This window comes from Chiloscyllium plagiosum, unplaced genomic scaffold (genome assembly GCF_037043375.1).
Source record: "Chiloscyllium plagiosum isolate Xiang-an unplaced genomic scaffold, Cpla_swu_hap1 HiC_scaffold_17, whole genome shotgun sequence".
Taxonomy (NCBI): Eukaryota; Metazoa; Chordata; class Chondrichthyes; order Orectolobiformes; family Hemiscylliidae; genus Chiloscyllium; species Chiloscyllium plagiosum.
The window spans coordinates 75,845,695-75,861,579 of record NW_028270155.1 but is presented as its reverse complement, the minus strand read 5'-3'; the positions used below and the strand labels follow the sequence as shown (position 1 = coordinate 75,861,579).

Here is a 15,885-nt window from a genome sequence, read left to right as displayed (position 1 = left end):
ACAAACATGGCTCTTACCGTACTCCCCAAAGGAACCAATGTCTTCATCAGCTTCCAAAATGGAAAAACAATTTGAGAGTGGGACTCCAGGGGACTCCTTCACTACTTGCCTGTTCTCTTGAACTACCTGGCAGTCACCCATAACGTTCCTTCTTCCAATCCCTGCGGTGTGACGACCTCACTGAACACAGAATCCACCTCATCCTTTAGATGTGCCTCAGCGTCCCCAGTCACCGTTTGAGTTTTGAGTTCCCGTTCCTACGTTCTTCTACTTGTAGCACAGCATCCATATCCAACATGCTTGTTTATTGACACTGATATGTTGTACTATGTCCTCCCTCTGACTTTGTAGATTGCATGGAGCTTGACCTGCCCTTATGTATATTGATGAACTCTCTTGGCCTCTCTACTTTCTCAATGAACAGATCCAGTTATGTCAGAGAAATTTGGACCATACACTCCTCCCACCATTGCTAAACAATGCACTCTTCATCCTGATCAGCCCCTTTTCCATAAACATTCTTAACATCAACTCCAGTGAGAGTGGGTCTCACTTTTAAGAGGTGCAGAATGGTTTGAAATAATGCAGGCTAAGTGTCATAAGCATTCCACAAACTTTTGAGGGCTGCAGCCAATGAACATCATGGTAGGACATCCCAGTTGGCCTTCTAGTTCAAGGACTGCAATTTCTCCTCCTATGTGATCAACAATGCCCTCCAATGCATCTCCTCCACTTCCTGCACCTCCGCCCTTGAACCCCATCCCTCCAACCGCAACAAGAAGAGAACACCCCTATCCTCACCTTCCATCCCAATAATCTCTGGATACAGTGCATTATCTTCCAGCATTTCTGCCACCAACAAGCAGACCCCACTACCAGGGATATATATTGCCCTCCCCACCTCTATGTGCATTCCACAGAGACCATTCCCAACATGACTCCCTTGTTAGGTCCACACCCCCCCACCAACCTACCCTCCACATCTGGCACCCTCTCTTGCTGTCACAGGAGGTGTAAAGCCTGTGCCTACACCTCCTCCCAAGGCCCCAAAGGCTCTTTCTTCATCCAGCAGAGATTTTCCTGCACATCAAAGCATCTCATCTACTGTGTTCATTGCTCTCAATGTGGTCTCCTCTACAGCGGAGGGACAGGATGCCAACTCAGGAGAGAACATCTCCAGGACACACACCAAACAACCCCAATCCCTGTGGCTGACCACTTCAACTCCCCCCTCCCACTCCACCAAGGACAGGCAAGTCCTGGGCCTCCTCCACTGCTAAATCCAAGACACCCGACAACTGGAGAAAGAACACCTCATCTTCTGCTTGGGACCCTTCAACCACACGGCTTCAACATAGACCTCACTGGCTTCCAAATCAACTCATCCCAGATCTAATCCTCCAACTTGCTCTATTGATCTGCCCTACCTGCCCAACTTCCTTCCCACCTATCCACTCCAACCTATCACAATCACTCCCCCACCTGCATCTACTTATCACCTTCCCAGTTACATTCTCCCCCATCCCCACTCTCCTTTTTATCTCTCAGCTCCCTTCCTCCCCCACATTCCTGTTGAAAGGTTTATGCCCAAAGCATTGACTCTCCTGCTCCTCGGATGCTGCCTGACCTGCTGTGCTTCCAGCGCCACTCTTTTCAAAAGCATGAGTAGTACTGACTACATGAGACAATTACACAAATTAGGATACAGCAAAAATGCTGTCTACACTGGAAGTGACAAGCAGGAATTAATGCCATATCATGATTTCCATGCCCACTTTCAGGGGCAAACTTAGGCCCCTTCCAGTAAATTACCATAAAATACAAAGAAAGAGAACAATGGCACAGATGCATGGAAACATCATCATCTGCAAGTTCCCTTCCAAGTCACACACCTATTCTGACTTGAACCATATAACTATTCTTTCACTATTACTATCAAAATCTTGCAACTTCCTCTCTAACAGCACTGTGCAAATATTTATATCATCTGGTCTACACCTTCAAGAAGATGGCTCATCATCATTTTCTCAAAGGCAATAAATATTTACATATATCCCATTTGCAAATACTTTGTAAAAACACTCCAGACTTGTTTCAGAAGAGAAATTGTTTGAGATCTTGGAGGCCAAAGTGCTTTCCTCAATTCCAACAATAATTTGCAAACAATAATTTCAGACAAATTTGTACATGGTGTTATAAGGAGAACTTTTCTTACCATAGGACCATCTGATTCACCTTCTAGTGTCAGTACATCACTCCTGCCCGGTCTGAGGTCCATTCGCAGAGGTCTAACTTTGAAAGTGGGAACATAGTGACCCTTTACAAGAGAATCTCTATATTTCATATCACGAGGTGAAGGCTGTTCCTGTGGACTGGGTTTAAAGATTTGGGGAAAGCCTATCATCTTCCAGTACATCTGATGGCGTCGCCGTCCACAATTTGTCAGCTTAACTGAATAGCAGCAAACCTCGGAACTAGGATACAATAAAAAACAGCTATCAACACTTCAGGTGTATCACAGTTTTCACTCATGCATTACAGGATTATAGTGGGCTAGACAATGTTTCAGTTTATTGAGGTTTATTTGCCTTGCACGTGTTATTACCATATAAAAGTTGATACAGTCGGTTCTGCTATAATGTGCGTTTCCTCAACGCGAATTGGCTATAATGTGATTGAAGAATTTAGACCATTGTTTGTAGGATGCGAACTTTCCTTACCTATATTGGCTGATTCCATTGGTTTAAATGATGCTGCAATTATGTGATTTTCTTATAATGTGGGATTGCAGGGAATGGAACTATTGCATTATATCAGAACAAACTGTATGTACATTTAATGCACATGATAATAATCACTTAAAGTTTCTGTCACGTGACAACATTACATCCAATTGACAAAAGAGAACATAGGGATAGCAGTAGGTCATTCAAATCTTCAAGCCTGCTCCACTACTCAATTAAATCATGGCTGATCTATGTTCCATTTCCTCAATCTTGTTTTCTTAGCCGTTTTAACAAAAATCTATCATTCTCAAGTAATAACAACGTTTGCATTTATCTGCATTGTTTCATGTATAATTAGATTTTTCTCACATTAACAATTTGATACATTTTCATCCAATTATATATAGCTGTAATTATGAAAAGAGGTGACATCCATTCAAAGAGGAAGCTAACTTCAGTGAGGTATTGTTTGTTCAGATTAGTTCCAAAAGCGCTGAATTTCAGACTACAGATTCCAGCAAAATTTAAATTGAAAACATTATGTGGTGCTGCCCTGACCTCAGTCTTCAATTTCACATCTTCTGCAACTACAGAACTGGTGATGCAATTACTCACACATTTAAGAGATGACGTACTTTGTCAAAGTATTCCACAGGGGAGGATATCAGGATGACAGTTGGCCTCTAGATGCTTTGGCAAACATAAAGATGAGCTGGGAGATATCATTCAGCTAAAGTAGGACAAACCTGTAGTAATACTTGCAATGGGAGTAAAAACTTCTGACATCAGGTTGTTAAAGAGCTATGAGTATCCCACAGTCAGCATCGCAGTGAAGTAGTCTGGGAACAGTGTCAAAAAGTGACACAGGGCAAGAGGTTGAATATTTATACTAAGTTTCACTTTTAGTTTGTAAGGTCTTTGTTAGGAGTTTATCATTTGTAGGGGCAATAGTGCAGAGGTTAAGAGAAGAAGGGCCCTGGAATAATTAATATTATTTGTTTTTAAGGGTAATCCAACGGTTTAACTTAAATGGGTAAGTCATGGAAAGAAAATTTGAGGTCATGATGTGTTTATCCTGCTCTAGGTGGGATATCAGGTACAGTTCCAGTGCCCAGGACCAGGCGTGTGCAGGAAGTGTCTCCAGGTGCATACAGTCATACAACATGGAAACAGACCTTTCAGTCCACCTCATGCCAATCTGACCTAGTCCCATTTGCCAGTAGTTGGCCCATATCCCTCGAAATCCTTCCTATACTTATACCCAGATGGCTTTTAAATGCAAATGTACCAGCCCCCACCACTTCCTCTGGCAGTTCATTCCATACTCGCTCCACCCTCTGCGTGAAAGAATTGCCCCTTAGGTCCTTTCTAAATTAAATTAGATTAGATTACTTACAGTGTGAAAACAGGCCCTTCGGCCCAACAAGTCCACACCGACCCGCCGAAGCGCAACCCACCCAGACCCATTTCCCTACATTTGCCCCTGCACCTAACACTACAGGCAATTTAGCATGGCCAATTCACCTGACCTGCACATTTTTGGACTGTGGGAGGAAACCGGAGCACCCGGAGGAAACCCACGCAGACACGGGGAGAATGTGCAAACTCCACACAGTCAGTCGCCTGAGGCGGGAATTGAACCTCGGGTCTCTGGCGCTGTGAGGCAACAGTGCTAACCACTGTGCCACCGTGCCTCCCATCTCATCTTTCCCCTCTCATCTTAAATCTATGCCCTCTAGTTTTAGACTAGGAAAAAGACCGTGACTATTCACCCTATCTATGTCCCTCATGATTTTATAAACTTCTGTAAGGTCAACCCTCAGCCTCCACTGCTTCAGGGAAAAAAGCCTATTCAGCCTCTCCCTACAATTCAAATATTGCAGTGCCGGCAATATCCTTGGAAATCTTTTCTGAATCCTCTCAAGTTTAACAACGTTCCTTCGATAGAAGGGCCACCAGAATTGTACGCAAAATTCTACAAGTGGCCACACTAATGTCCTGCACAGCTGCATCATGATGTCCCAATTCCTATACTCAATGTTCTGACCAAGGAAGGCAAGCATGTCAAAAGCTTTCTTCACCACCCTGTGTACATGTGACTCCACTAAAGAACTATGCACCTGTACTCCTAGGTCTCTTAGCTTCTCCAAGAACAATTCTCAGAACTGGACCAGTGGCTGGAGACACAGTGGAGTATCCACAAGGCTGAGAGTATCATCAATAGCACATATGAAGGGTAGCAACTCCACAGGCTCACATTCCGCAGGGAGGGAGGAAATGGGTGACCACCAGACAGAGAAAATGGACTAGGTGGGCAATGCAGGAATTCCCTACGGCCATTCCCCTAAAAAGCAGATACATCGTTTTGGATTCTGTTACGGGAAATGGCCTCTCAGAGGAAAATAGCTATAGCGAAATTCTTGGACCACGATTGGCTCTGCTGCATGGGAGTGGAAAAATAAGCATAGGGAGGTTATAGTAGTAGGAAATCCAATAACACGAGGAATAGATAAGACATTTCTATAGCTGCAATTAAGATTCCAGAATTGTATGTTGCCTCTTGGATGTTATGTCTCTTATTCAAAAAGCACTCGAGGTAGATAGTAGAAAAATATGAACCAGTTAGTTTAACATCTGTCTTGGGAAATTGGTGCAATCCATTATTAAGGAAGTAATACCGGGACAATTTGGAACATCAAAATGCTATCCATCAGAGTCAGCTTGGTTTTATGAAGAGTAATTCAAGTTTGGCTAATTTGCTAGAGTTCTGCAAAGATGTAACTAGCACAGTGAATAATGAGGAGGTTAATATACAAGTCAAGATTGCAAGGGTATAAGGGGTCTGATAGAGGACTGATTAACCAACAGAAAGCAGAGAGTTGGGTTAAATGCATCTTTTTCTGTTTGACAAGCTATCTCTAGTTCAATGATCGGGGCCCAAATATTTACAATTTATATTAGTGACTTGGATGCAAGGATAGAAGACACTATAGCCAATAGCAGATGATACTAAAATACAATGTAATGAAGAAACAAAATATTTACAAGTGGATATAAATAGCTTATGTGAATTACCCAAAATTTCACAGATGGAGTTTAATGTGGATAAGTGAGAGTTTTGGTTGGAAGAATAGAAAGGCAACCGATTATCCAAATGGAACAAAACTCCTGAGTGCTTCAGTACAGAGGACTCTGATGTCCTCATGCATGAGTCACAGAAAACTAGTATGCAGCTACAGCATTTCCAGGGAAGGTAAATGGAATTTAGGTATTTATTGTTAAAGGAATAGAGTATAAAAATAAGGAGATATTGCTGCAACTGTACAATGCATTAATGGAACTGCACCTGGAGCATTGCATGCAGTTTTGATTCCCGTACTTGAGGAAGGATGTTACTGTCTTGGAGTTTCACTGGAATAATCATCTAGGCAGGACCAGGACTGATGTCTGAGAGGAGTATTGGCTAGTCCAGTTGGGGAGGGTATAAGCTAAAATGGCAGGGGGTAGAAACTTATACAGGGAGACAGAGACTGGGAAATGGGGAAAAAAAACAAAAGACAGAAAAACTAAGAAAAGTGATAGACAATTCAAGGACAAGAATCAAATAGGGCCATACTGCAAAATAATGGGAGCAGGACAAAGAATGTTAAAATGCTAAGTCTTCAGGCCTTCTGTCTTACTGCATGGAGAATTAACAATAAGTGGATGAATTAGCAAATAAAGAGAAATGAATATGATACAGTTCATCTTACAGAGATGTGGCTGCAGGGTGACTATAGTAGGAACTGAATGTTAAGGGTATTCAGTTTTTAGGAAGGACAGACAAAAGAAAAAGGTGGGGTAGCTTTGCTGATTTGAAAGGAAATTAATGCAATAATGAGGGAGGATATTAGCTCTGGTGGTGAAGAATATGTACGGGCAAAGCTTAGAAACACCCACGGGCAGGAAAAGATCTTCAGAGTTGCATCTCGACCCCAAACTATAGTGGTAATATTCAGGAAGGCATTCAACATATAATTAGAGACGCAAACAATAAAGGTACATCTGCAATTATAAGTTTCTTTAATCTACTTATAGATTAGGCAAATTATATCAGTAACTACAATGTAGAGAAGGAAATTCCTGGAATCTGGGATGGTTTTTTGGATCAACAAGTTGCGGAACAAACTAGAGGACTGACCATCCTAGACGCGGTATTGTGTAATAAGGAATGAATTTAGCTGTGCAAGGCCCCTTGGGGAAGAATGACCATGACATGGAAGAATCCTTCATTAAGATGGAGAATGACAGAGTTGATTCTGAGACTATGGTCCTTAAATAAAGGAAGCTGCAATAGTGTGAGGTACAAGCTGGTTATGATAAATTGGGGAATGTTACTTAAAGCAATGACAAACATTTAAAGATGAGCTAGCTAAATGCAATATTTCCAAGTTTGCAAATGAAACAAAACTGGGTGGGAAGATGAACTGTGAAGAAGATGCAGACATACTTCAGTATGATTTGTTAAAGTCATGTGAGTAGGCAAATGCATGGATGAACTATAATGCAGAAAATTAGGAGGCTATCCACTTTGGTGGTAAAAATAGGAAGGAAGATTGTTACCTGAGTGGTGATGAATTGGGAAAGGGGGAGGTGCAGTAAGATTAGGACATTCTTGTACACCAGTCACTGAAACTAAGCATACATTTGCAGCAAGCAGTGAAGAAGGCAATTGGTATGTTGATCTTCATAGCAAGGGGAGTTGAGTACAGGAGCAAGCAGTTTTCATCTCCTTATCTGAGGAAGGATGTTCTGGTGATGAAGGGAGCACATCTAAGGTTTATCAGATTGATTCCTGGGATGGCAGGACTGATATATGAAAAGAGATTGGATTGGTTCGGACTACATTCACTGGAGTTTAGAAGAGCATCGGAACACAAGTAGGCCTGTCAGGCCCTTCAGTGTATCCCACCACTCATTGAGATCATGGATGAAATGTGGTCCAACTCCATATACCTGCCTTTGGCTCATATCCATTTGCTCAACAAAGCATTATCTATCTCCAATTTGAAGTTAAATACTGCCATTTTGTGGAAGCAAGGCTGACACATCTACAGCCCTTTATATGTAGAAATGCTTTCTAACATCTCTCCTGAACAGCCTAGCCCTAATTCTCAGTCTCTGTCCCCTAGTTCTAGAATCCCTCATCAGTCCAAATAGTTTATCTTTATCTTCTTTATCTATCCCGTCTTTTCCTGTTACTATCCTGAAGACCTCAATTAGATTACCCCTCACCTTCAACCACACGGCATCAACATCCACTTCACTAGTTTACAAATCTCCCCCCACCCCCACCTCATCCTAAATCCAACCCTCCAACTCGACACTGCCCTCAATGACATGTCCTACCTGTCTATCTTCCTTCCCATATATCCGTTCCATCCTCCCCACTGACCTATCACAATCACACACATCCCCCATCTACATCTACCTATCACCTTCCCAGCTATCTTCCCCCACCCTCCTATTTATCTCTCAGCCACTACCACCTCCCTTTCCCCCAATTCCTGATGAAGGGCTTACGCCCAAAAATTGACGCTCCTGCTCCTTGGATGCTACCTAGCCAGCTGTGATTTTCCAGTGCCACACTTTTCAACTACTTAGCCATTATCCCTACTATCCATCGCTTGCCACTCAAACAATTTCCCAGCCATGTCAGTAATGTGTCGTCAATTCCATGAGTTTATACCTTAGAAATAGAAAGCAGGAGACAACAGCTTTGCTTCACTTGGAGGTCGCCACTGATGATGTTACCTTGCCAGGTAATGAAACGTCTGGATATCAAACCTACAGCTCAGCGAGCAAACCTACACCCTAGAGTTCTGAATGCTGAATAGGATGACCAGCCCTGACCATACTGAACGATGGAGCAGGCTTGAAGGGCTGAATGGCTTACTCCTATTTTCTCTGTTTCCATGAGTGAATAAAATTAGTTCAGTTGGCAATGCTCAGGACAGTGTATGGAAATTCACAAAACTCATAAGCCTTGGATTATCAACTACATCTACATCCTTCTCAAACCTCAGCAAATCATGAAATTCAGCAGCTAATATCCATTTCTATATCAACATGAACCTTTGTTCTTTCTCAGTCCCAAATAACGTGTCACCCTAGGATAAAGACTCAACAAATCTCACTTCACCTGAATGAATGGAGTAAAAATTCCACAACCATTCCAGCAACTTCCCACATACCTTCAACGAGAGAATACAGGAAAAGATTAAACTTTGTTGGCTGAGATAAAACTCAGGAATAAAGTGGGGACCATTCATAGTTTTCAAACAGCAGGCAACAGTAATCTCCAACAAGACAAGTCAATCTATCCCTCCTTGATTTAAAATAACATTATCATGATCGAATTGCCCACCATCAACATCCTGGATAAAGCAATGGATTAGAAATTAAACTGAACTTACAAATGATACTGACTAATTATCAGCTAAAATTTAGTCAGAATCATATAGCAATGCAGCAAACCCTTCAACCTCTCATATCTATGCAGACCAACAAACACCAAATCACACTGATCCCGTCTACCTGCACTTGGTCCATATCCTGCTATGTCCTCACATTTCAAGTACTCAAGTAAATGTTACAAAAGAACCTACCTGCACGACCCTCTAAGGCAGCACATTCTGCATTTAAATCCACTTTGGGTGATAGAATTCCTTCTCAGATCTCCTGTAAACCACTTGCTCCTCATCCTAAACTTATGCCAACTGGTCTTAAAGTTGACTAATCCTTTCTCACACTCTAACTTGATAGAGTTTCTTTGAAGAAGTGAAAAGGTTGATGATGGCAGAGCGGTGGACATTGTCTATATGGACTCCAGCAAGGTGTTGAACAAAGTTCCGCATGGCAGACTGGTTAGCAAGGTTAGATCAAAAGGAATCCAGGAAGATCTACCTATTTGGATACAAAATTGACTTGAAGGAAGGACACAGAGGGTGGTGGTGAAATATAGTTTGTTTTTCAGACTGGAGGCCTGTGCCAAGCTGCGTGCCACAAAGATCGGTGCTGAGTCCACTGCTTTTTTTCATCTGTATAAATGATTCCGATGCAAATATAGGGGGAATGGTGAGTAAGTTTGCAGATGACACCAATATTGATTGAAAGGGCTGATGTTCTGACGAATTGCAGATGGAGTTGAATTTAAATGAATGTTGCTGAACAAAGAGATCTTGGGGTGCAGATTCATAATTCCTTTTGATAAGGCAAATCAGAGCAAGATTTATACACTTAATGGTACGATACTGGGGAATGTAGATGAGGACTGCAGATGCTGGAAACCAGAGTTTAGATTAGAGTGGTGCTGGAAAAGCACAGCAGGTCAGGCAGCATCCAAGGAGCAGGAGAATCGATATTTCGGGCAAAAGCCCTTCATCAGGAATGGAGGCAGGGAGCCTCCAGGGTGGAGAGATAAATGGGACGGGGACGGGGGCGGGGGGTGGGGGGTTGGGGGTGGGGAGAAGGTAGCAAAGATGCAATACGTGAATGGGGTTGGGGATGGAGGTGATAGGTCAGAGAGGAGGGTGGAGCAGATAGGTGGGAAGGGAGATTGGCAGGTAGGAAAGGTCATGAGGATAGTGCTTCCTGCCTCCATCCCTGATGAAGGGCTTTTGCCCGAAACGTCGATTTTCCTACTCCTCTGATGCTGTTTGACGTACTGGGGAATGTTGCTGAACAAAGAGATCTTGGGGTGCAGATTCATAATTCCTTGAAGATGGAGTCACAGGTATTTGCTTTTATTGTTCAGTGTATTGAATATAGGAGTTGGGATGTCATGTTGCGGCTGTACAAGACATTGGTTGGGCCACTTTTGGAATACAGTGTTCAGTTCTAGTCTCCTTGCTATAAGAACAATGTTGTTAAACTTGAAAGGGTGCAGAAAAGATTTACATAGATATTGCCAGTGTTGGAGGGTTTGAACAAGAGGGAGAGGCTGATTAAGCTGGGGCTATCTTCCCCAGAGTATCAGATGCTGAGGGGTGACCTTACAGAAGTTTATACAATGATGAGGGGCATGAATAGAGTGAATAGCCAACGTGTTTGTTCCGCCCCACCCCCCCCCCACCCTGGGGGGGAGGGGCATGGAGGGTGGAGTCTAAAACTACTGGGCATAGGTTTAAGGTGAGAGGAGAAAGATTTAAAAGGGACCCAAGGGGCAACGTTTTCATGCAGGAAGTGATGCATGTATGGAATGTGCTGCCAGAGGAAGTAGTGGTGGCTGGTACAATTACAACATTTAAAAGGCATCTTGATGGGTACATAAATAAGAAGAGTTTAGACGGATATGGGCCAAGTGCTGGCAAATGGGACTGGATTAATTTAGGATATCTGGCCGGCATCGACAAGTTAGACCGAAGGGTCTGTTTCTGTGCTATACAACTCTCTAACTCCATGACAAACACAGACTTTTCTTCACATGAGGAATTTCAAATGTTTCTGAATGCACTGCAGACATCAGTGATATCCCTGCTTTAGCCCTTATGGTAGAGGGAAGGTCATTGATGACATAGCTGAAAGATAGTTGGGCCAAAGCCACAAAAATGAGTAATTCATACTGTAATGTCCTGGAATTAAAATGATTGGCCTCCAACAATCACAACCATCCTTTGTGCTAGGTATGATTCCAACCAATATTTCTCACTACTATCCACTTGATGGCAATTTTACATGGGCTCCCAAATCTATTTATGATCAAATGCTGCCTTGATTCTTGACATAATCTGGTGACATTTCCAATTCCTAAAATTCTCCTTATTTCAGTTTCAGAACAGGTCACCAAAACCTTGCTCAAAGAAGTAGGTTAGGAGCAGTGCACCCAGTATCCTGACCCAATCTCTTAATTTCTAATCAATTTCCTACCCAGATTTGGCATAGGAGAAGACACCCTCTCAGTCTTTGAAGGGACACTCACCTGAATATTGCTCCAAGGTTAAGAACTGGACCGAATGGTTTATTGGGTACAATGGTGGTTCCAATTCCAGTAGCTTGCACATGAATACTTCTTGTATGGCTGTTCTCTACTTCCAAGTGTACCTTGTCTTCAGACCAGATTGTGTCATCAAGATGCGCCACAACATATAAATCTTTGTGTTGAAGAGGAAGGATCACCATTTCACTCGGCTCCAAACGCCATTTTGATTTTTCTAAAGTCTGAAGTTAATCACATTAGGGACAACTTATTGATATCAATAAAATTGACATATCAAATCTGCAAAAAACCTTTGCAACTAGATCCAGAACACAGAAATTAAGTGACTGAAAGACATGAACATCAAATTTGTTGACATTTCCATTAAAACAGCAGTTACATAATCAAATTAAATGTTCCAAGACTAACATTTTACTATTTAACTTCTAGATGCTAAAGTCTTTAGTAATGCTATGTACAAAGGGGTTCAGTAGCTAGTCAATTAGCAAACTAAAATGTTAATGTAAAGCACAAAATATATCCAAGTTGATCAGCATTTCCAACAATACACTGGAATTTTCTGAAGCTAAACCATGTCGGGCTTGAAGGGCCAAAGGGCCTGTTCCCGTGCTGTAATTTATTTGTTCTCTGTAAATGTCCCTAATGTATCTGACTCTACTACCACTGCTGGCAGTGCATTCCATGCAACCCACCACTCTCTATATAAAGAACCTACCTCTGATATCTCCCCTAAACCTTTCTTCAATCACCTTAAAATTATGCCCCCTTGTGATAGAAATTTCCACATGGGAAAAGGTCGCTGGCTATCCACTCTATCTATGCCTCTCATCATCTTGTACACCTCTATCAAGTCACCTCTCATCCTTCTTCGCTCCAATGAGAAAAGCCCTAGCTTCCTCAACCTTTCTTCATTAGACATACCCTCCACTCCAGGCAGCATCCTGGCAAATTTCCTCTGCACCCTCTCTAAAGATTCCCCATCTTTTCTATAATGAGGCGACCAGAACTGAACACAATATTCCAAGAGTGGTCTAACCAGGGCTTTATAGAGCTGCAGCATAATCTTGTGGCTCTTAAACTCAATCCCCCTGCTAACGAAAGCCAACACACCTTATGCCTTCTTTACAACCCAAACAATCTGGGAACAACTTTGAGGGATCTATGGACATGGACCCCAAGTTCCTCCACACTACCAAGAATCCTGCCTTTAACCATATATTCTGCATTTATATTCAACCTTCCAAAATGAATGACTTCACACTTTCCCAGGTTGAACTCCATGTGTCACTTATCAGCCCAGTTCTGCATCCTGTCAAGGTCCTGTTGCAACCTACAACAACTCTCCACACTATCCACAACTCTACCAAACTTCATGTCATTGTCAAACGTACTAACCCACCCTTCCACTTCCTCACCCAAGTCATTCATAAAAATCACAAACAGCAGAGGTCCCAGAACAGATCACTGTGGAACACCACTGGTCACTGAGATCTAAGCTGAATACCTTCCATCTACTACCACCCTTTGACTTCTATAGGCCAGCTAATTCTGTATCCAGACAGACAGGTTTCCCTGTATCCAATGCTTTCTTACTTTCTGAATGAGCCTACCATGGGGAACCTTATCAAACGCCTTGCTAAAATTGATATACACCACATTCACTGCTCGAACTTCATCGTGTTTTGTCACATCCTCAAAGAATTCAGTAATGTCTGTGAGGCATAACCTGTCCCTCACAAAATCGTGCTGACCATGTTTAATCAAAATATGTTTTTCCAAATAATTATAAATCCTGTCTCTCAGAATCCTCTCCAACACTTTGCCCACCACAAACATAAGACTGACTGGTCTGTAATTCTCAGGATTATCCCTATTCCCTTTCTTGAACAAGGGAATGACATTTACCACCCTCCAATCATCTGGGACTACTCCAGTGGACAGTGAGGATGCAAAGATCATTGCCAAAGGCTCAGCAAACTCTTCTCTCGCTTCCTGCATGAACCTAGGGTATATCCCATCTGATCTAGGAGATTTATCTATCCTTATGTTTTTCAAAATTTTCAGCACATCCTCCTTCCTATCATGTTCTAGTATATAGTCTGTTTCACGCTGTCCTCAGAAGTGTCAACATCCATCTCAGTAGTTAATACTGAAGCAAAGTATTCATTAAGAACCACCCCTACTTCCTCCGATTATTTGTTTAATTTGACATATTTATGAGCTTTCCAAAGACTCCCAAAAATTATGTTGCTTGTCTGTTTGGCTTATTGACGACACTAGGTAAGTGGATGGGGATAGGTGAGGTAGTTAGAGCAAGAGGTGACAGAGGATGAGAGGGGTAGAAGGCGGTGAGCTAGTGGTGAGGCTTTACACTAATCTGTGTAACTGGTTTGATGTCTTTGTGAATGGATACAGGTCTTTTAACCTGGCCACTTCAACACTTCCCTCCCCTCTGTCACCAGGTCATTTCCACATCCAGCAGATGAAAATTCTGCCAGTAAGCACTGACAAGACAGGGCTAGGATCATAACATTGGAAAAATTCCTGATTGTTAATTCCCACTCCATACAGCCCATTAACTTTGCATTACAGGAAAAGTCAAAGTTTAGTCTATAATCAATCCAATCAATATATAAGATCTTGGGCTATGTAAATAGAGGTAGAGGTAAAGTCACCATAGTCCCAGCAGACCATATTCCGCTTTCTCATTAGAAAGAGACTGATGGTCAGTTTAACCTAAAGTCACTACGCCCAGACAAACTGTTAGGCTTATAGTAGAACTTTAATAAGTAGGGTTACCAAATATGAAGTCTGTAACAACAGCTTTGCATTCAATTCTGGAAATCTTTTGGGAAGGATGTGGATGTCATTGAGAGGGTTTTTCAGAGATTTGTCAGTATTGTTCCTGGGATGCGAGCCACCAGACCTAGCTACCACCTGCTGGCTCTTCTTCATCAAGACTGGATGCAGGTCGAGCTGTGGCTGTTCAGCAGAGTGTTATACAGGAGCAAGGAATGGAGCGAATATTTCAACAACCTATTTGGTAGCATAGAATCAAAGAATCCCTGTAGTGTGGAAGCAGACCATTTGGCTCATTGAGTCCACACCAGCCCTCCAAATAGCATTCCACCCAGACCAACCCCCTCCATCCTAACATGGTAACATTGCATTTCCTATAGCTAATGCACCTAGCCTACACTAGGTGCACCATGAGTAATTTAGCATGAGTGATCGACCTAACCTGCACATCTTTTGGACTGTGGGAGGAAAACAGACCATCTGGACAAAACCCATGCAGTCTTGGGGAGAAGATGCAAACTCCACACAGAGTGTTGCTCGAGGCTGGAATTGAGCCTGGGTCCCTCGTGCTGTGAGGCAGCAGCGCTAACTACTGAGCTACTGTGCCACCCTATATAGTGGTTGGTAAGGAACTCTAAATCCCAAAAAAAGCTGCCCTAGGACTCTATCCTGTCGACAAAGTATTAATTTGGCTTTAGCAAACAAGGTAGTGAAATCAATTCAAGCAAAGTACTATAGATACTGAGATCTGAAATTTTAAAAAGCGGATGTCCAAACAGGTCTGGTCACATCTGTAGAGCAACAGAAGCAAAGTTAATGTTTCTATGGCAGTTCTAATACTCTTCTATGGTACTGAAGGGGGCTGGAAATTGATGATTTTTATGCTGTTGAACAACAGAAACAAGTGACACAGTTGGGAAAAATGCTCAGAGCAAAAGGCAAAGGGAGTACTAATGGTAGGAGAGGAGAGATAGAAATGAAGTGCAGTGTTCAAGGAAAACATCAATAGCAAAAAGAGTTCTAAATTTATTGAACTCATGGTTGAGCTCTGAAGACTGTGAAGCGCTGAGGCAAAATTCCTCCGGCTTGCATCAGGCTTTGCTGGAACACTGCAGCAGACCTAGAAAAGAAATGATAGTGTAAGAGAAGGGTGGCATAATAAAATGGCAAGCAACCAGGTCAGGGTAATTCCTGTGGACAGAACAGAAGTGTTCTGTAAAACTGTCTCCCAGTCTGTATTTGGTCTTGCCAATGTAGAGGAGAGTGCATTGTGAACTATGATTACAGTGGACTATATTGAAAGTAGTAGAAGTAACATGATGCTTCATCTGGAAGGTATGTTTGTAGGCTTGGACAGTAAGAAGGGAGGAGTTTAAGGAGCAA

At 42.4% G+C, this 15,885-nt stretch overlaps 1 protein-coding gene across 1 annotated transcript in view; it reads right to left on the bottom strand.

Annotated features, from left to right (window-relative positions):
• The window catches only part of hydin (HYDIN axonemal central pair apparatus protein), a 905,740-nt gene that overhangs the window by 434,212 nt on the left and 455,643 nt on the right, over positions 1-15,885 (bottom strand). The window contains exons 19-20 of the mRNA XM_043707374.2: positions 11,686-11,924; positions 2,216-2,474 (exon numbers count right to left, since the gene is read on the bottom strand). Coding sequence (XP_043563309.2) covers positions 2,216-2,474; positions 11,686-11,924 — 498 coding nt within the window. The remainder of the gene's footprint in view (positions 1-2,215; positions 2,475-11,685; positions 11,925-15,885) is intronic.